Source organism: Alligator mississippiensis, chromosome 4, assembly GCF_030867095.1.
Source record: "Alligator mississippiensis isolate rAllMis1 chromosome 4, rAllMis1, whole genome shotgun sequence".
Lineage (NCBI taxonomy): Eukaryota > Metazoa > Chordata > Crocodylia > Alligatoridae > Alligator > Alligator mississippiensis.
This window is the reverse complement of record NC_081827.1, coordinates 13,451,950-13,473,396: the sequence shown is the minus strand read 5'-3', so window position 1 is coordinate 13,473,396 and position 21,447 is coordinate 13,451,950. Positions and strand designations below refer to the sequence as shown.

Genomic DNA, 21,447 nt, shown 5'->3' with positions numbered 1-21,447 from the left:
CCTGGGGCAGGGTGGGGAGAGTGTTTTTGTGAGTGTGGGCTGGTCGTGTGTGTGTGATGCCCTGGGCAAAATTAAAAAACACCCTCTTGAGAAGCAGCTGGAGGTCAGGGGTGGAGAGTGTCCTGAATTGCCTTAAAAATAAGGTCACCTTATTCATAGCACTGCCATAATCTTGGCACAAAGTGACACAGGCTTGGTGGGTTACAGCATCTGACAGAAAAGGTCTTAACCCTCCTAAGTACAGATGATGAACTGTCCTGGCAACTGCTTGTCTGACCACCCAGCATCTGCAAATTTAGGAGAACATGTCACAGCATTGTTTGTCTATATCAGAGCTGCGTATGCAGTTCTAAAAAATGGTTTGTTTTTGTTCTGTTATGATCATTAGTAGGATGGGTGGAGGAATATTTTGTCCTCAAATATAAAAAACAGTAAAGCAGTTGTGCGTACAAAAAAAAAAGTTTGATTCACAAGTATTACAAAAATGCAGCTATAATATTTGCTCTGTTTAAATTCTGTTTACGAGAATTTAAACTTTGTTTAATTATTTTTGTATATAATTACAGAAATGTTACAGTCTCTGGCACAGCGCCCAGCTCCAGCAAATACTAATCGTGAACGGCGGCCTCGTTACCAACATCCAAAGGGAGCGCCTAATGCAGATCTAATCTTTAAAACTGGTGGGAGGTAGGACAACTGTTATTTAAAATGGTCAATTTTGCTCCTGAGCAAGCTACTGCATAAAGATCAATGCATTGAAAGCAAAGCTTTTTCTGTGTATACTAGTAGTGTTCTAGTGTACTACTAGTTATTAACATACCTTGCTGGTCAGTGTATTTGTAACTCTGTGACTATATAATATTGCCATCGACAGGGAGGTAGTGTGTCAGGATCAAAAAACCCTGGTTTAGTTTGTAAATTGTTGTTAAAGAATAAAGAGAGAGACACTGGTTCTTTTCTTCCTCGTGGAAAGTGGAAGAAATAGAAAAAACTTTACGAATTATAATGTATTATGAATTTGAACTTGTAAGTTTAAGAGCACTGCTTTTGCATTAGAAGTCATAAAAGTGGAGGGATAGGGTCCAAAATAACCTCATTGGATTTGCAACATAGAGGATACATACCAGATATTGGAATGAAAAAAGTATTCTAGTTTGCCCTTTCAGGAGTAAAGAGATTTAGGCTTATTGTCAAACATCTGCTTTTGATGTTTCAGGGGAAACACAGAAGGTTCTGTAATTTTTCACCTCAAAATAATACAGTGGAGATTTTTTCCCCAAAAGGTAACAGATACAGTTGGAGACAAGTAATGGGTTCCTATGCCAAAAGACTTCTAAAATCTGGAATGAACTAATCTGGCAATGAGAGAGAGAGAGATTTGATTATATCAAAAGTCAGTTAATTCAAACCAATTCCAAATTACTGTTAATCTTGTCCATTAAGAACAAGGAGGTACAAAAATTGTGACCAGAAAATGTTGCTTGATAGGAATCATAGAAAATTAGGATTGGAAGGGACCTGAGGAGGTCATCTAGTCCAACCCCCTGCTCAAAATGGGACCATCCCCAACTAGACCATGCCAGCCAAGATTTTGTCTAGCCAGGCCTTAAAAACCTCCAGGGATGGAGCTTCCACCACCTCTCTAGGTAACCTGTCCCAGTGCTTTACCACCCTCCTAGTGAGAAAATTCTTCCTAATATCCAACCTAAACTTCCCTTGCTGTAACTTGAGACTGTTGCTCCTTAATCTGTCATATAATGCTGTCTTTATGCTGTTTGGGACAGGGAACACAGACCAGCTCCGCACCACTCACCTGTCTTTTCCCAAGGAAGTATAAATTCTGATAATACACTGTCCAGCAAGATGTTTAGACAAGCATGTCAGCAGGATTTAAAAACTGATTGTATATGCTTAAATTGTGACTAATGTCTACAGTGTTGCAGGTTGGAGTAAAATGATACAGACCTAATTGAACTTTCTAATGGAAAGAGATCCACTAATAGTGTACAATATTGAAAGAGATTACCCCCCATGTTTTTGTAAGTTCCACAATTGCCTGGGTAAGTTATAGAGTAGGTTTGATCTTCTGAAGCACTCAAACTTAGGTGCAGTGAAAGGTGGGGTCTTGGACTGATCCAGTGATCTAAACCAATAAGCCCTATGTGTTTCCTTGTATTTGGTTCAAAAGAAACTGAAGCCCTGAGGCTGGTGACAAATTATGCTGAAGACCTAGAAAACAAATCTTTTCTAGGCTTCCTTCAGTAAGTTCATTAAAGCAAAAAAAATCTTTTCTTAAGTAGAAGTCCCACTGTCTTGTAAAAGTAGAGGGAAAATAGCTGAAAGCCTAGTAAAACTTTATACTATGAAAACAATTATGCTTTTTATGAGGAGTCATCATCTCACCATTCATACCAGTGAGAAAACAGAAAACTGAATGCCTTCTGCTAAAGCAAGTTACAAGATATACCTGGAGCCTTTATTGACAAGAGAGAAATAATTTTCTCTTAAAATTATCTAGTTTGTTTGCTGTATGCTTCGGTCCTTATTGTGAAGTCAAACTAAGTTGTAATTTGAATGCTACCTTGAACTTGGAGGCTCTTTCCCTAGGCAGAAATCCTGATTTCAAGCAGCATGCATGGTACAAACTGTAACTCAAAGTAGCAGCATCCTGTACAGCTCAGGTGGTTGGCGTGTAGCCACTTTCACTCAGGCCAAGCAAACTTTAGTGTAGGTAACTAGATATAATTCTGCAGTGAAGATATGACAAATGGGGCCTTAGATATGTGCATAGGGAAAACTGCTTACATGCAGAACACTTTGGCTAAAGTGTATGCTTTGGATAAGCTTCTAGGTTTTTTTGCAGGATGACTAGTTTGGGGTTGGGTAGATGAGAGAAGCAGATGGGAAAGCTTTCTTCTAATTTAAAATTAGCTTACAATTTAAGTGCCCAGGTTCTCTGGTACAGAGGGTATCTGGCCCCTGGTGCATTGTCATGCAGCCTACAGGGCTCCCCATTGGTTCATGGAGAGGCCCACAGGCTGTGGCACTGAGGATAGGGTGGAGGGAGAAAAAATTATTGGGGGGGGAGGGGGGCTGAGCATGTGTGTGCATGCCTGTGACTTGGCTCCCTTCCTCCCACCCCACTCCCATGGGGCGTGGGACAGAACTGCGAGTGACTTGTCCAGGGGGCACCCAGCATGGGGAGAGGGGGTGGCAGCTCCTGCCACTGCACGTGCCCCGGGAGGGCATGGGGGACATGTGCCCCTGGATCTGCCCAGGGGAAGGTGGGCTGCAGCTGTGGGCTGGGACCAGGGCTAAACTGGGCTCTTTCTGGCAGGGGGCTGGGCTGGGTTGTGCTTGAGGCAAGCAGCGGCAGCTCCTGGAGGGAGGCTCGGGGGGCTACGACAAATTTTGGGGATGATTGCAGCCCTCCCATAGCCCCCCTCTCAGTGCCGCCACCGCCTGCCCTGGGCACAGCCCGACCCAGACCCCCACCGGAAAGAGCCTGGCTTAGTCCCAGCCTGCAGTGGCAGCCCACCTCCCCCTGGGTAGATCGAGGGGTACATGCCCCTCATGCCCTCCTGGGGTGCGTGCAGCAGCAAGAGCCTCCACCCCCTCCCAACACCAGGCACCCCCTGGACAAGCCACTCACGGCTCCGTTCCGCGCCCCAGCCCCACTCCTACTCCCTCCCTACCCCTGCTGCAGCTGCCAGAAGCCCATGGCTGGGCTGCCTTGCAGCCCTACTGCTGCCCTGCATTTGGTGGGGTGGCAAGCCCTGTTAGTCCCCCACTTTCACTGCCTGTGGCACTGAACACTAGGTTTGGTGCACAGGGACCTGGGCCCAATCCCAATCCTGGCAGGCAGGGGTAGCACAAAGCCTCATTTGGATCACAGACCAGCCCCACACCACTTACTTGGCCTGAGGGACCAAAACGTTGAGCCCTCTGTCCTAGTACAATATCCTTACCACCCCGTCTTCAGTGGGACTTCCTGGTAGAGTGTTTTCTTTGTTCCTCCAGTGTTACCTCTCCCTCTCTTGGCAAACAGTGATGTATAGATGAGAGACTTTTACTGTAGTTGAAAACTGGACTATACTTAACCTCTACAAACTTTTAAAGTATATTGGAGACTTTCCTAAGAACAGTAGTTAATAATAGCCCATTGAATTTGGAGAGGGGCACTTGGCATATTGGTATAGCCTTCTCACAGGATTTACAGCTGACTTCATTTTGTAAACTCTGATTATTTGCCTCCATGGAGTTTATTGCAACCTCTGCTAATATTTATGTAACAATATATTAATTTTCTTAAACATTCTTTGTAAACAGCATGTGTTAAAAAAAGCACTGGAGTTTTCTCTTTAAATGCAAGCTACCACTCAAGATATGAAACACAAATCTACTTGGAGTTTGCAGTTCTTTGCAGATTAACAACTATTTCTAAATGCCACTGAAATACTTCTGCTTTAAGTTTTAGGGAAAATATAATTTTAGGCCTTCACAGTGAGCTAGGTGAGATGTTTTTCCAAAGTGAAGAGTTATCAGTGGTTCCTGTTTTTCAAGTTCCAGAGTGCATGCTTGCCACACTGCTTAGTTTTATATGATGCTGTGTCTTACCCACTATGCTTTCAATCGGTCCCATTTAGGGAACAGAGTTTGTTTACATTTTGGTATATTTCTGTTGTAAAATATTAATTATGCTATAAGCAAGAGGCCCTAAAACTGTGAGCATAGACTTGAAGAACACTTCACTCATTGAAAGGCAGATTGTTATACTCTTTCTCTTGGTAATACTTTATTCCATAAGTTATCCCTTTCATTAAGTGACATGAGTTTGTGGTATAAGGTGTTGTTCATTGTAAGCAAGGATTTCTAATGTGAGAGTGAGAGTTAGTAAAGTGGCATGTTTTTGTTGTTGTTTCACGGGTGTTCTCTGGGTTCTTATTCTTTCTCCTCGTACGCCTTTAGTGATCAGACTAGCAAACGGTAGGGTTTGCAGCAGTAATTAATCGGCGCTATGTAATGTTAGTATTTACTGAAAGTAGTGATGCATATGCTGTGCTAGGAAAGCCGTGCAGGGGTGTTTTTTTCAGTTCCTGCTGAGATCCAAGCCAGTAAATACTTTGAGTATCACAATTCTACAAATACTTTAATTTTTCTAGGAGGGGTTTGTTGCCTCTTAAGCAGTATGCCAACAATGGAAGAACTGGGTGTTTCACCCATATTTCAGTGTAATAAGTTATGGCATAAATACTGTTTGTAATGTGTCTAAAAGCTATGTAGCTATGCCATGAAGATCTAACCATCCTATTGATAGATTTCTGGGGGGGGAACCCAACTTCATTGTGGCAGCATTGCTTGGGAATGTTTTTACTCTACAAATGTTCTCCTAAATATAATTGATGAGAAACTTCAGTCTGGCAAAGGAAATAAATTTGACAGCTATTTCCCACATGCAGTATTATCTTTCTGCTGTTTGTTATTTTAATTAGTAGCTGCTGCTCTTATGCAGGCATCAGTAGCACGCCTGTAAAGTTAAATTTATGCTCGAGGATTAGACCTGAGTTGCCTGAGTTGGAAGCTTTTCTGTTCCAGCTCCACAGCCACAGTTTTAATTTCTGGTGCTTCTGGCTGTGTTTGGCCAGTGGTATCCCTGCCACAAGAGAAGTGGCAGTATTAGCACAGAGGGCTCCAGTTTAAGCAAAGTAGTGTTGAGATTTACTTTAAAAAAGCAATAGAATAAAATTGAACAAATTGTCTTGATTAAATATCCAAATTTGACACAAGTTCTTTTCAGAAGAATACTTTCTGGAAGAAATACTCTATTTTCCATAATACGTATTAAAAACTGTCAGAATATCAGTGCTTGGTATCTTTCAGTATTTTTGGTTTGAGCAATCTTAACATGGACTTTTTCATCTTCCCATATGATTATGCTGCATTGACCTAAGGGTTATGTTACAGTTTAAGAAATAATATTAATAATAACATTTTCAGTTTCTTCCAGGGTATCCAGTTTGATTACTTTAGTTAGTCCTATCAGTAGTTGGAAGGGATATCACAATTATGTCAGTGTTAATTCAGGCCTTGCCTCTTCTTAGGCAAGTGTATTTTTTTATTAGCTTTATACTGTATCTTCCCTTTCCCAAAAGAGGCTCAGGGTGGTTTATAATCAAAATGAATTAGTAAAACAAGTAAAAACTTGTAAAAGAACAAAATCCTGAGGCTGTACCCCCAAATGTAACAGTGTGTGCTGAAGGCCTGCCCAAAAGAAAAAAAGAAGTCCTACAGGGCTTTTAGTAGATGTCCAGCCTCAGGCTCTGACGTACCACAAGAAAGAGGGAATACCAAGAGCAACTTAACTGGGTGCACAGATTGTATCGCAGGAGGTTGCTTTTAGCTGACGTTAGGGAACATGATGGCACCTAAGATAGGGGAGGCATTCCCGTAAGTATGTAGGGTCCTGACTTTTTATTTGTTTCTTATATGCCTGTTTAGATGTTTATGCTTTACATTTTACTGTGGTGTCAGAGTAGTTAAAATGCTAACGGTAAATACAATAAAAGATTTTCCTTGAATGTTCTGTTGATTCTGTGGGGAGTTAAGTACAGCTGAATTGGTTGTTTTGGCAAGCGTCTCACTTCTAGTCAAGTTCTTGCAAGATCTCAGACAATGAATCTAAAGAATGTTGCTGTTGCTTTTGGGTTTCACGATTATTTAATCTCTGGTGTGAAGTTCTGGCAAACTTGCTGTGTGCTGCAAGAAGAGGGTTCCAGAATTATAGTAGAAACCCCAGACTGATTGGGCATAAAGACTAGGGCTGTGCGAAGCTTCAGTCCCTAATTCGATTTGGCAGAGATTCGGCCGGGTTTAGTGGCAGAATCGCCAAATCCGAATTGAATCGGGAGACACTTTAATCTCTCCAAATCGATTTGGAAAGATTTGGCAATTCAGACATAGACACATGTCCCAGGGGGACACAAATGGGGGTCCCGAAACACTTCCCTATGGCGGGACCCGAGGCTGGAGTGAGCTGCAAGAAAGAAGGAACTAAAAGCCCTAAGGAAGGGGTTCACTTACCTTCCATAGGAATAGTCGTGCTGAGAAGAGCCGCTGGCACAGTTCGTCAGCCACTTCCATTTGCGGCTGGGAGCAGCGCCAGCAGATGACGTCATCAGAAACCGCCACCTGGCTGATTTAAAAGCCAGTGGTGGGGAAACAGGGCAGGCAGCAGCGAAGCCGCTCCCCGAGCCACACAATGATGGGGTCGCCAGCTCTACGGGGAACCGGACACGGACCCCACAGGAAGGTTCCGGCTCCTTTAAAAGCGGTAGACACCCGGCCTGTCAGGACAGCAGGGCCAAGGAGGACAGCATCGAAGGATCCTGACAAGCACAGACACCAGATCTGTGAGGGGGGGGGCTGATGCCCAAACCCCTACTGTTCTTTTCTTTTTTCTCTTCTCTTTTCTACTTCTGTTTTATGTTACCAACTTGTGGGGCACCCAAGTCCCAAACCGGAAAAGGCATCCCCAATCGACCCACAGGGTCAAGGAGAAGAGCGGAGGCAGCTCCATGGAAGGTGACGTCCTGAAGGCAAGGTCAGGACAGACATTGAGGCAGGACCAGTCCTACACCCAGTAGATACTCGGGGCAAAGAGAGACACCGATAGACAGGCAAGAGGGGACCAGAGCAGGAGGGAACATCAAAGAGGCAGACTGGCGATCCGTCACCTGGTCATCCTGAGGGCTGGTGTATGGCTGGAATGTAGGAGAGGTGGAGCCCCAACAACGCCCACAAAGGGCAGTGCCCAATTTGCGAGATGCCATGAGGGAGAATTCCGCTACTAAAGGGAAGACCAAGTCGTGGCAGGCGAATGTCGGGGTCTCCTTTGGGGATGAAGGCAGCCCAACATCCAAGTTGTGGGGACATGCCCCACAGTCTGAACTGGACATGTGCACTAAGGCCACTAGAGAGCACCTATACCAAACCAGGTGGGTGCAACACAGTTTTAAATGTTTTTCTACTTACCTCAAGGTAGCAGGCGGCTTGTGAATACTGCAGTGGTGGATGGAATGTCTCACAGGAGCACGGGGGCTCCCCAGTGCGTTCAGCAGCAGACCCAGAAGTGGACCAGAAACACTTCCGATCCATTTCCGGGTCCAGTGGGGAGCGTGCTGTGGGGGGGGCCCTCCTTACCTGCCTGGCCCAGTGACTGGTACCTCCTAGGCATGGGTAGGCACCCGGGGCCCCCCCACGGCCAATCACCCAGGCAGGGAGCTGTGGGGGAGCCCCCCAGCACACTCCCCAGCAGACTCGGGAGTGGACCAGAAGCAGTTCCGGTCCACTTCTGGGTTTGCCGCCAAGCACATGGGGGACAACCTTTCCCCCTGTCCCCGCGCCCCCCCCCCCCCCCCCCCGGTGCTCCTGTGGGACGCTCCATCCACCCCAGCATCACAGTGTTTATGAGCTACAGCTGGTACCTCAAGGTATGTAGAAAAAACATTTAAAGCTGTGTCTATGGCCAAATCGCTGATTCTCCAAATCAGCATCAAATCTTCAGATTTGGATTAGGCTGAATCAAATCGGGGACAGTGATCCAAATCAACGAATTGAATCACTGTTCCTGATTTGGGCCGAATCCAAATTGAATACAGCCCGTTTCGCACACCCCTAATAAAGGCAATTAATTTGCCATCAGTTAGTTAAAAGTTGTGTCTTTGTAGAGCAGGGTTGGCAGAACAAGCAGAGAAAACTTGTACTGCCACTTCCTGTTCTGTACTGATTCCATGTATGGAGCTTGGACCTCAGTCCTTAGACTGTGCCTTCGGTAAGTGCAACATTTGACATTTACGCATGTCAGCCTCACAGGCTTTCTGTTCAAGAAGGGTAGCTATTATATACTTGAGGTTATTATAAGAACATTTTCATATTTTTGTTTAAAAAAGTAAGTACTTTAAAAAATGCTTTTTTCATAGATTGTAAGGGGCTGTAAGGGACCTCACAAGATCATTGTGTCCAGCCCTGGCACTAGGCAGAAAAAACAACTGGGGTCAGGGTCAGGTGACCCCAGCACTGTGATCATCCAGTCTCCTCCTGAAGATTTCCAGGGTAGGTGATTGCACCGTCTCTGGAGGAGGCTTATTCCACAGTCTAGACACCCTAACTGTAAAGAAGCTTTTCCTAGTGTTAAGCCTGAGTTTGTGGCCATTACTCCTGGTTTTCTCCAAGGGTGCCCTGGTGAACAGCTGTTTGCCGAGCCCTTGATGTAGTCCCCTGATATAGCGGTAAGCTGCTACCAAGTCCTCTCTCAGCCTTCTCTTTTTCAGGCTGAAGAGGCCAAGGTCCCTCAGCCTTTCCTCATATGGCTTGCCGTGCAAGTCTCTGATCATATGGGTGGCTCTTCTCTGGACTCTCTCAAGCTTCTCCACATCCTTGTTGAAGTGCGGCACCCAGAACTGGATGCAGTACTCCAACTGCGGTCTCACCAATGCTGATTAAAGTGGAAGAATCACTTCCTTGGTTTTACTTGAGATGCATCAGTTGATGCATGCCAGAGTATTGTTTGCCCTCCTGGCTATAGCATTGCACCGATGGCTTATATTCATACTATGGTTTATTATTACCCCCAGGTCCCTTTCAGTCATGGTGCTAGTCAGTTTGGAGCCGCTGAGCCTGTAAGTATGTTGGGGATTGTTCATCCCCAGATGGAGCACTTTACACTTCTTAATGTTAAGCCTCATCTGCTTCTAGTCTGCCCAAGTTACCAACCTGTTTAGATACACCTGTATCTGCAGCCTGTCTTCAAGCATAACCACACTTCCCCATACCTTGGTGTCATCCATGAACTTGGTCAGTGAGCTCTTCACCCCCACATCCAAATAATTGGTAAAGATATTGAAAGCACTGAACTGAGCACCAGCCCCTGAGGGACACCACTGGACACTTCTAGCCAAGACGACACAGGTCCGTTCTTTAAAACTCTCTGGGTCCTGCCCCACAACCAGCTCCCTACCCACCTAACTGTCTCACGGTTGAGTCCACAGTCCTTGAATGCACTCACGAGAGCATCATAGGATACTGGATCAAAGGCCTTTTGGAAGCCAAGGTATGCAGTGTCAACCTCCTTTGTCATATCCAGGTGGTGAATTACCTGGTCATAGAAGGAGATGAGATTGGTAAGACAAGAGCTGCCTGCAGCGAAGCCATGCTGGCTGTCATTCAGAATCCTACCTTCTGCAAGCCTATCGTATGTAGACTCCTTGATGAATTTTTCCAGGATTTTCCCTGGGATAGAAGTTAGGATAATTGGCCTATAGTTGCCTGGGTCCTCTCTCTTCCCCGTTTTGAAGATGGGCACAACATTGGCTCTCTTCTAGTCTTCAGGGACCTCCCCTGAGTGCCACACATTTTGGAAGAGTTTCACCAGAGGTCCCATGATGACTTCAGCCAGCTCCTTCAGTACTCTCAGATGAAGTCCATCCTTTCCTGCTGACTTATAAATGTCTAACTTCTCTAACTGATCATGCACCAGCTGAACATCAACAGTAGGAAGGTGGTAATTCCCACCATGCCCATTCTAAACCTTAGCTAGTATGATTATCCCTTTTGGTGAAATACCAAAGCAAAGTAGTCATTCAGGAAATCAGTTTTCTCCTGAGTGTCGGTAACCAGTTGTCTTGAGTTGTTAAGCAATGGCCCCGCGCTTCCATTTGTTTTCCTCCTGTTCCCTACATACATAAGAAGGACTTCTTATTGTCCTTGATTTCCATTGCTAGTTTATATTCAGTTGCCGCCTTAGCCTTTCTAATCTGCTCCCTACAAGTGTGGGCCGTTGTTTTATAGTCCTCCTTGGGGACTGTCCCAAGCTTCCATTGTTTCTATGCCTCTTTCTTCTTTTGCAAGAGGACCATAATATCCCTATTAAGCCAAGAGGGCTTCCCAGCCCTTCTGCTACCTTTCTTCCATGTGGGAATGGACTTCTTTTGTGCTTCAAGGATTGTGTCCTTGAGGAACAACCACTCTTCATGAACTCCTTTCACCTTTGGTCCCTTGTCCTGCAGTGCTTCCCTTACTAATGCTCTGAGCCTATTGAAATTTGCTTTTTTGTAGTCCACAATTTCAACCCTGCTAGCTGATTTGCCTGCCTTGCGACAGACAGTGAATGTGATGGTTTCATGGTTGTTGTTTTCCAAGTTACCCTCTATATTTGAGTTGGTCACCAGATCATCTCCTTTGGCCAAGACCAAGTCTAGGAGAGCGTTACCTCTTGTTGGCCTGTTCGCTTCCTGAGTGAGGTAGAGCTCTTTGATACAGGTCAGGAAGCAACGCGACCAATCCAACTTAGCCAAGTGTTCCTCCCAAGAGATGTCTGAATAATTGAAGTTACCCATGATGACCATGTCCCGTGCATGCATGGCCTCTGCCAGCTCTTGAGAGAACTCCAAATCGAGCTCCTCCCTCTGGTTTGGTGGTCTGTGGTATACACCTACAGTTAGGTCTATCTTGCTGAGCCTCTCTCTGTAGTTTGACCCAGAGGGTTTCAAGCTGTTCATCATTAGAGCCAATGTCAGCCTCCAAGGAAGTGTATTGCTTCCTCACATAGAGAGGTACACCTCCTCTTTTTTTCCCTACTTGGCCCCTTCTGTGCAGGGTATAGCTTTCTGTGGCTATGTTCCAATCATGTGAGAAGTCCCACCAGGTCTCCGTAATGCTCACTGGAGAGTAGGAGGGCTAGCTTCTCCTGCTTCTTCCCCATGCTCCTGGCATTAGTGTACAGGCACCTGAGTCTTCCAATTGAGACCCTTAATTTTCTGTCATGCTGAGGGAGAACCATTCTCTCAGCTCTTGCAAGAATGGCTCTCTGAGTGTCCCCAGCTTTGGAGCTTTCTTGTATTCCGGTCCCTGGGCATGCTCTAGTTAGTCCCCCTGTCCCCCGGCGATCTTTGTTTAAAAGCCTGTCTAGAAGATTGGCCATGCTGGCTGAGAACAGGGACTTACCCTTCTGCATGAGGTGGATGCTGTCCCTTCCCAGGAGTCCTCCCTTCCTGAAGTGTGTGCGGTGGTCAAAGAAACCGAAGCCCTCACGGTAGCACCATTGCCAGAGTCATCAGTTCACTTCTTCGACGTATCCTTCCCTCCTATGTTCATGGCCTGCTGCCAGGAGCACACAGGAAGACTACCTGTGCCCCCTACCCCTTGAGCACAGCCCCCAGAGCCCTGTAGTCACACATGACCTGGTCCGGATTACTCCTGGCTGTCATTCATGTCCATGTGGATGAGGAGCATGGGGTAGTGGTTGGCGGGCTGGATGAGCCTAGGGATCCTCTCTGCAATATCCTGGATGTGGGCCCCAGGGGGGCAGCAGACCTCATGGACTACGGGTCTGGATGGCAGATGGGTCCATCAGTACCCCATAGGATGGAGTCCCTCACCACCACCACCTTGCGTATCCTCTTGGCAGTGGCAGTTCACCATTTACCCATCTCCTCCTCTGATGTCTCCATTGGAGCCTCCTCATGCATGGTGAGGGCAGCCTACCTGATGTGCAGTGTTAGGGGAGGAGCAGTTCTACCCCTGCAAGTGCTGGAGCCTGAGACAACTATCTTCCAGGTAGCTCTGGGTAGGTCTTTTCAGCCAGCCTTCTTGTTGACCACCTTCTCTATCTTCTCTTTTTCTTCTTTCTTCTGGAGAAGGGCCTGGCAGTAGCCGTTGATGTAGTCTTCATGGGCCCTGATGGTACGTAACCATCAACCATGAGCTCCTCCTTGAGCTCCCTCACCCAGCCCTCCAGAGACTCCACTAGGGAGCACACCCCACAAGTGGGGATGCCCCTATGCCCAGCTTCCAGCAGCCACATTAGGCAGCCCCCAGTGCCCGGAGCCAGGGGCTCCATCTGGGTGGAGACCTCAGCGGTGCTGGGAAGCCTACAGGCAGGACAAGTCTCCACCATGGCTGAGAGAGATTCCACGCCCTGCCTGTTTGTGCGCTCTTGTTTGTGTAGCTCCAGTCACAGGGCTCCCTGGGGGCTTCACCTGAGTTGGGACTGGGGCGTGGTATTCCCCTCCCTGGTCCCGGCCAGCCGACGTGGTCCCCACACACTTGCACACATGCATGCATGTACACACCTGCACTCTGAGTACCCCTATGCTCGCCCACCCTCTCCTTGCCACCGGTTCCCTTACCTCCTGGCTCTGCACTGGTGGGTCAGTGGTGTTCAGGTCTTTGGCACCTGGGGGCATAATGGGCATTTACCCATGTGTCTCCTCCAAGGAGCTGGTCCAAACTTTTTGGAATGTTCTTAAATAAAAAATGAGAATAATGTTAAGATGGCTAAAAAGATTTATTTACACATGAAGTATAAATCATAGAAAATTGGGGTTGGAAGGGACCTTTTTGGGCTAGGGACAGTAATTACACATAAACAGGTATAAGTAATTGGGAACCGCTTCAAATATGTAACACAACAGAAGTTCAGTGCACATAAACTGTTTTCAAAATGGCCAAAACCAATTTAAGATAAACCTGGATGGATGTAGTATCAGATGTAACTGATTAGGTTAAAAAGGTTTACTGAACTTCTGTCTCAGATCCCCTCCGGATTCAGGTTAACTCCCAGTCCCTCAGCATCTCAGGATGCTCTGTACCTCGTCCGCAAACCCCACCACCACTCTTGCAGCCTTCGTCCAAGTAATCTGCTCCAGCCAAGAGGAGAAGCATGGTCTAGCACCCCCTGGCTTCTGGCCTGAGCCACTGCAGGCATGTGGCTGTATTTACAGAGTCAAAAGCGAGTGTCTGTTCACTTGCTTATCAGTTCAATCTGTGCAGCCTAGACCAAGCTGCAAAGATTGAATTGATTTGACCTCAGGCTTTTTGACTGTCTGTACTTGGCCCTGGAGGTCACCTGGTCCAAGCCCATGTCCAACCCCAGTGTATACAAGCTACACTTATGACATTTCATCCCTTGTTTTAAAAATGCAAATGACTTCAGCGAATCATTGCAATCAAGATCACAAAAAAGGGATTTGAGCTCAGAAAAATAGTTATTTTTCAAGCAATCTTCCACTTCTAGTTCATTGTGGGGGGGGAGAAGGACGTGGGGAATCCAACTTTATTGGCAGTACCTTAAAAACTAATTGCTGTTTCAGAAGTTCATCAAGGAAAGAGGAACTAATTATCTGTTTTACCTCAAAGAAAACACTTCCAAGGCATTGTTTGAGAAAACAGTAAACACCAATTTATTCAGAGTTGTTAAGAGCTCCTTTATTCATAGGGTTGTTTACCTAATATGCTATGATGATGCTTGTTGCAACTGCCTTCTGACCAACTCGAAATAGAGTTCAGGGAAACCGTTTTTCCTGATGGTTTCAAGATGCCTGCTTTTTATCCGAGTCTCATTTTTCTAAATTAAACGAGAGAAATGAAGTATAAAGACAATAACAGGATGTTGAGGGTTGATTAGCCAAATATTCTTTAAAATCCCATAATAAAGATGGAATATCAATGGTGAGAAATGAAAGCGTGGATAACGAGGAAAAATAATCTAACCCTGATTCTTTCCTGTTTGTGCTGTTAAGCAAGACATATACTTCATTGTATACAGTTATTCTTTTCTATGCAGTTATTTTTTTGATCATTGTATTTCTGCTAGAGGTGAACCGATGTATTGATTGCATATACGATCGGGACCAATAAAAGGAAAATTAACATTATCGGCAATCGGCTTTTTCTGGCTGGTGTTAGCTGATAATGTCACTGATTAAATGCTGTGTGCATGTGCAAAGCCACAGCATGCACATGGGCAAGAATGCAGCCTGGCAGGGTGGAGGGCAGCGTTTTGTTGGTAAGTTTTGGGTGTTGAAGGGAATGGCAGAGGGAAGGGGTATGGGGGGGTAGATTGAGGCCCCCATGGTGAGGGAGGGAGGGGGACCAGGGGCAGGTGCTGCCCAACCAGGGTGGTGAATGCAACCCCAGGGCAGGGCATGGGGCAGAGCCATGGACAGCTTATCTAGGGTGTGCAGGGATGGAGGCGGCTCCGCACTGCTGCGCGCAGCCCTGGAGGAAGTGTGGGGGGCATGAGCCCCCCTGGATTTGAGTACGGGGCAAGAGTGGGTTGGCTGCTATGGGCTTGGGCCAGGGGCTTCACTGGCCTCTTCCTGGCCAAGGGGGCTGGGCCAGGGCTGCACTTGGAGTGGGCGGGGCAGAGCAGGCAGTGGTGGTGCTGGGAAGGGTAGCTACGAGGAATTTTGGGTTGGCTATAGCCCACCCTGTAGCCATCCCTCCCAGCGCTGCCGCTGCCACCTGCCCCACCCCTGCCCACTCCAAGTGCAGCCCACTGCCTATGCACAAGTCCAGGGGGGCACATGCCCCCCGTGCCTCTCCCAGGGGTGCGTGCAACGGCAGGGAGCTGCCCATCCTCCCGCTGTGCCCCCTGTTCAAGCAGCCCACAGCTCTGCCCTGCACCTTGCCCTGGGATCACATCACCACCCTGGCTGGGTAGTGCCTGCCTCCGCCAGTCCTCCCTCCCTCACGGTGGGGGCCTTGATCTGCACCCCTCTCCCCTGTGTCCCTTCCCCCCCACCCACAGACTTACTGGCAGGATGCTGCTCTCCAAGCTGCCAGGCTGTATTCCTATCGGATTGGTATCATTTGATATGGCTGGTTAATAATTGGCCATCGGTGCTGGCCAAGTAAATCTTTATCAGTGCACCCCTAATTACTGCATTGTCTTTTAACTTTATAAACTCTAAAGATTAGCAGTCTTGGCCAGTTGGACCACATCTTTTATTCTCATAGTTCTGGGCTGGAACTGCTGAAACTTGTAACTGCATTATTGTTTTTAGTCTTAGCACTGGCTGTAAACAATCATTTTCCTAAGCTAGGTAAAGTGCTTTCTGTTGGCATGTCACCAGTAGTGCTTCATCTGAAACTCTCATTTGAGTCTCTTTTAACAGCCTTCTCTTGGTTTTATCAATCCATACTGCATGTGGTACGTGGGTCCCATCTGAGACTCGCAGAGAGCACTGTAGACCAGATGATAAAACTCTATGGGTGGATCTAACCCATGGGTCATATCCTTGACACCTCACCCCTAAGTCATTTTCTTTGTATAACCCAGCAGATATACTGCAGCTGACAGCTGGGTTTGTGGTTTGGTTTTGTGTAAGGATTTTTTTACTGTTGCATATGTGAGCATATAAAATAATTAAAACTTTTGCTCATAATAGAGTTATATTATTTGGGAGAGTCTAGGATTGTGTGGCTAAATCCATTCGTTAAAAATAAAACTTTATATATTAGATACTAAATTCCCTCATCTTACAAAAACTTCCCAAACTACAGTTGATCAGGCAGGAGGCAGAGCAAGAAACAAAGTTTTTTGCTGTATTATAGACCAGGAATACATGTTCTAAAATATAAATGACAGGCCAAAAAAGCAGACCTATTATACATGAAGATGGGTGACCACTGTTTGTAGTCTGGCGCTATCCATATTTTATATAAAAACATAGTATAAAATTTTAAAAGCATATCATGTAAGGAAAAATATAGTTTGAGATTTGCTTCCTTTCATCAGCTTCAGAATTATTAATGTGTTTAGATTAGACTTGCTAAGCACAAATAGTCACTTAATACTCCCTATCTGATGTGCAGTATGCAGATGTATTCATAGGTTCATAGTGAAGTCCATTACCACCACTATCATACTACTTCAGCGCCTCATAATAAAACATCCCCATGAGATACGGCACATCTGGTTTTTTCCCATTGCACAGATGGGAATATAAATCGCAGAGAGAATGAGCAACACAAGGTCATACATGGATGATGTAGCCATGACGGTCCATGAATTGTGCGAGAGAGAAGGATTTCTTAGGGTGATACTTTTTACTGGACCAACTGATTAGTTGAAACAGAGTTAGACAAGCTTTCAAATGCTTACAGCTCTAAGCCAACTATGCAGTTGGTCTGTTAAATGGCAGCACCCTTAGAAACCTTTGCCTTGCACAAGGTCATACAGGAATTCTGTTGCAAAGACTCGAATTCGGGTTTTAAGATGGTTTCTTCTCCTGTGGTTTTCCTTTCACTCCGTCTATATAGTGTTAACTCTCCTTATTTATACAACATCATGGGTGTTAATGACACTTTTAAAACTGTGTCTCTGCCTAGATTATCATGCGGTCTACCTTGAAATAAAGCAAGGAAATGCTGTTTTGAACAGAATAAAGAGTGCTGGGGACAGAAGTGCTCATGAAACAGCATTGTTTAAAAAGGAAATCAGATGCTCACTGTGTCTCTGTTTCATGTCGTTCCTGTTTTTGTTTAACGTGATCAGGCGAGAGAGAGGGAACAGACAGCGGCGAAGCTGAGAGTAGTCTTGGAAAGCAAACCAAAAAGTGAGTTTTGAGAGGAGGTATTTGGAGGTGGAGCAGGAGGATACGTGGCACACATGAAGGAAGAAGTTACTGCAAGATGAAAGGGGCACGGAGTTGTGGGTTTGTGGAAGAGCGAGAGGAATTGAGGAGAAGCGCGTAACTTCATCTTGAGGGTTTGGTGTATAAACTGATCATAAGAATTTGTTATTGTGGTTTGGTATCATCTGTCCCCCTTTCTGGAATTATAGTCAGTGGTATCAAAGATTATTATGCAGCAAAGTAGTGTGGGTCTCAAGGAATAAGGTTCCTGGGTGCCATGGCCACATTTTCATTTGGATCATTACTTTTGGTGTTACCAGCCTAAATTTCCCCTGTTTCAACTGTAAGCTGGATTCTTCCTCACTTCCCAACCTAAAACTGTAGTTTAGCATTACTGTGCACCTTTTAACATTTCTAGTTGTGCTCCAGACACAGCTGCATTGCACTGGCAGTTGAAATGAACCCTGCATATTCCTCATTTACCAATATTAATATTTGGGAAGTATGAGTAAAAACTTCTTCTAGAAATCAAAAGTAACTGTTTCTGTTACAAAAAGAGCTAGCAAAGTTGCAAAACAGATTCATTTCCAATAGTTAGATGCTCGTAATGATCTAAAAAACTTGTCTGTGTTTTATCTTGCCAAATAGGTTGGGGGGGGGTTTGGAACAGGAGGATTTGGCGGGTTTGGGGGGAAGCAAAGGGCTAGGGTAGATGTATGGTATAACACATGACTCTGCTTTTTCAACTTTGCATGGAAATATGTCTTAAAGGATTTCCTTTACTTTTTACTAAGAAAGTTTCAAAAGCGATTGGAAGATTATTTAGAATGTGCTCAGTGTTTTTCTGATTATTAGCAGCCTCATCTTACCTTGCTCTTGGGAGAAATCATACAAGGAGGAGAAAGAATAGCATATTCTTCACTTTATTTCTCACAAACACCAGGAAAATGCTGTTTTTGGGATATTTTTGTATGAGGGAGATCTGATTAATCAATCAGAAATTGTGCAGCAAAACCTTAAAAAATAAAAAAAAAAAAATAAAGCAACCTCAGTAGAGACCAGAAGGAGTTGTGAAGAGGCAGAATCCCACCATTTTAAGGTGTTTGTAAAATTTCTCAATTCCATAGCATTGTACAAATTAAGTTTAATTAAATATGCTAAGATTTCAAGTATCTTCCTTTGCAAAGATGCAATATTACTGAGTGTGCTGCATTTAAAAAAATAATCCCTGCAAAACACTGTAATGTAGGGTTAAACTGAACAGTTAAAATAAGTCAGATAAAACAAAAAAGATTTAACTGTAGTGTTAATGCAATCCTAGTGCCTATTCTGTATATATTGGTATTTACATGTAACAGGACAGACAGAAATACATGATCATACTAGAGGTAACCTTGCAAAATTATGATAGAAACTTGAAAAAATAATTAGGCAGTGCAATAATTATATTGCATGTCATGAATTTTGAAGTAACACACATCTAATATTTGTTTTTACAACATTTGGTCTAACAGCCAGAATATAGCACACACATCATCTTTTTTGGGGTGAGATAAGCGCTTAATGAGGTTACCGGTTAGTCAGAAGCATAAATAATACTAGTTCTTTTGTTTATTGTGTTAGACTTCAGTATATGGGCCAGGGAACTTCTTTGTAATCCTTTTAAATTTAATTTACAATGTTTCTTTTTCTGTGGCTTGGCCATTTTACTAATTCCAATTAAAGCTAAGAATTGCTGGCTTTAATTAGGACCTGCAATACAGAATGACTGTACAGGCTTCCAAGATTGTGATAAAATGTTACAAAGCATAACCTGAAATTAGACAAAAATACATTTTTTCAATCTAGATATATAGTCTAATGTAACCCTAACACAGGGTACAGCTCCAGCAGATCATGCCTGGATTGCATTAGAAATAAAAACTTCCTTTATTTTCTTTGCTTCCTTTATATCACATCCTTGCAAATGGGTAAAACCTTGTAATCCACACTTATGCTTGAGAATGTTTAAATGATTTTGCCCAGGAAGAACTGCTTCACACAGGGGAGAACGTACGATTTCAGTATTCCTCACCGCTTGTCAGATCATGCAACATTTGTGACTCTGGAAAGCCCATCTTTACTTTATTCTTTAACTTTTCACCAAATGTACAATACAAAAAATTATGCAGGAAAGCAAAAGCTGTTTTAAGTAAGTATAAAATAAATTTACTGCTGTTTTAACACGATTTTTTTTTTCATGACCCAATGTCTGCCTTCCTTGAGCACGCACAAATTTGGAAAGTGCCTGTAAAGTAAAAAAGATGGACATATGGAATATAGGTGGCATTATGGCCACTAAACTGAACTGTACATGCAGGAGTCAGTGGCCTGCTTACTGAATGGTTTTGGTTCTTCAAGAATAACGGTTTTCTTTGCTTTTTTTCCTTTTTCAGGAGACGTTGATCCAGCAGCAAGCGTCATTTCATTAGGTCCTGTATCTCTGATGTTGTGGATAGTGGAGTCCTCCAGCAATTAAATGAGAGCAGTGGACACATCTCAGCATGTCAGTCTAGAGAGTTCAGAATCGAAACCTGGGAAAGGCTGGGGCCATGGGGCAGAAACACCAGCCTCCACTAAAAACAGAACAAGTGGGAGCTTCCAGTCCTGGCCTACAAAAAAAGCATTTTGTTATGGGAACCATGCGAGGGTTAATCTTCTCATGAGGATGGAAGTAAACAAATGAGATGGTTAACTTGACCAGTGAGCAGTTCAGTTACAACAAAGCAACTAAAAAATAGGATGGATGACACTGGAACGGAAAAGGTTTTGATGGCACAGGTAGGGAAAAACACAGTTCAAAACCGGCTGCGAGTTACATTGTCTCTGAATTGAGCACTCTGTGTTGGAAGAATATTCGTTTGGGGGCTCCGAATCTGCAGTAGAAAAGCGGTAGAGCAAGCAGTACAAATCTAATAGCAAACCCTGATATGTAGGACAACAACATTATGACTGATTACCAAACATCAGATACTCCACAGAGAGAGGGCTTTTGTTTTAGGAATAACCTTTTTCTACAAGATAAGGGGGGAGGGAGGCTGGGGAAGCAGGGCAGGGGAGGGGGGACAACGGAGCCAAGGAGAAAATTGTCTATTAAGGTTAAAAAGCAAAACAAAACAAAACAAAATGTGAAGTTTGTTAACAGAGGGTGTTTACCCAGACTGCTTTGAACAGCCTGACACCAGCCTAAGAACGGGGATATAGTTGAGCCCATTGTAAGTATCATTGAAAACCAAAATGTGCCAGTCAGCATGACAGAAGGACATCAAGGAGTGGGTCCCAATGTTTTGTTGACCTTCATGGGTTGATAAGCCTCTGTGTCTAAAACAAACAAAGTCTGGAAATAAGTAGGGTTTTTTTGTTTGTTTTTTTTTTCTGAAGTAGAATGAGGTTTCTTGCTCCGTTTCTGACAATCTGTTATTTATTAGTATAGTTGTGTTTTTTGTTTGCTTTCAGGTAGGTGTAACACATTCAGTTAAAGAGCACATCAGTATGCTACTACTCGATTTAAATCCTTTTTTTTTTTTTCTAGCTCTTTTAAAACTTCTTTTTACCACTGTTTTTTGGTTTCTGCATGTAGAATAAAAAGAGACTTGTAAAATTGTAACATTTCGCACAGAAATGCTGCCCGATCTTCACCAGCTTCAGAAATCTGACCTTTGCCAATGCTGCAATAAAGTGTTGTAATTTAGAATTGGTGTCTGTCTGTCTCTTTCCATTCACTTTGAAATTAATGTTTCTGAAATGAAATGTTGGTGGCCTGTATTAAGAGAATTCTTGTCCGTTTCATGGAGAAGCTTTTGTGCCTCAAGACTTTAGAGGGAGGACTTGAAATTTGGCTGGGGGAGTTGTGCCCTTTGCTTTTCCCATGAAAAGGGTAGCCAGATTTGGCTGTTAAAGGCCTTTGGAAAAGCCTTGTTTATAAATGTTTCATAGGCATAATTTAGATTGGCAGCTAACATCTTTAAAGATTCCAGCTGCAAGAGCATATTTT

The 21,447-nt window shown here is 44.4% G+C and overlaps 1 protein-coding gene across 10 annotated transcripts in view; it reads left to right on the top strand.

The window, feature by feature from the left end:
* The window catches only part of UPF2 (UPF2 regulator of nonsense mediated mRNA decay), a 121,304-nt gene extending 100,157 nt beyond the window's left edge, over positions 1-21,147 (top strand). For 9 of the 10 annotated variants that reach the window (XM_059725780.1, XM_059725779.1, XM_059725776.1 and 6 more), the window contains 2 exons: positions 567-687; positions 19,850-21,147. In XM_059725780.1, the coding sequence (XP_059581763.1) occupies positions 567-687; positions 19,850-19,859 (131 nt within the window). In that variant the 3' untranslated portion in view covers positions 19,860-21,147. Of the gene's footprint in view, positions 1-566; positions 692-19,849 lie in introns of those variants that run through there. The other variant, XM_014607534.3, reaches the window with a different exon arrangement.
* Positions 21,148-21,447: the final 300 nt, after the last annotated feature.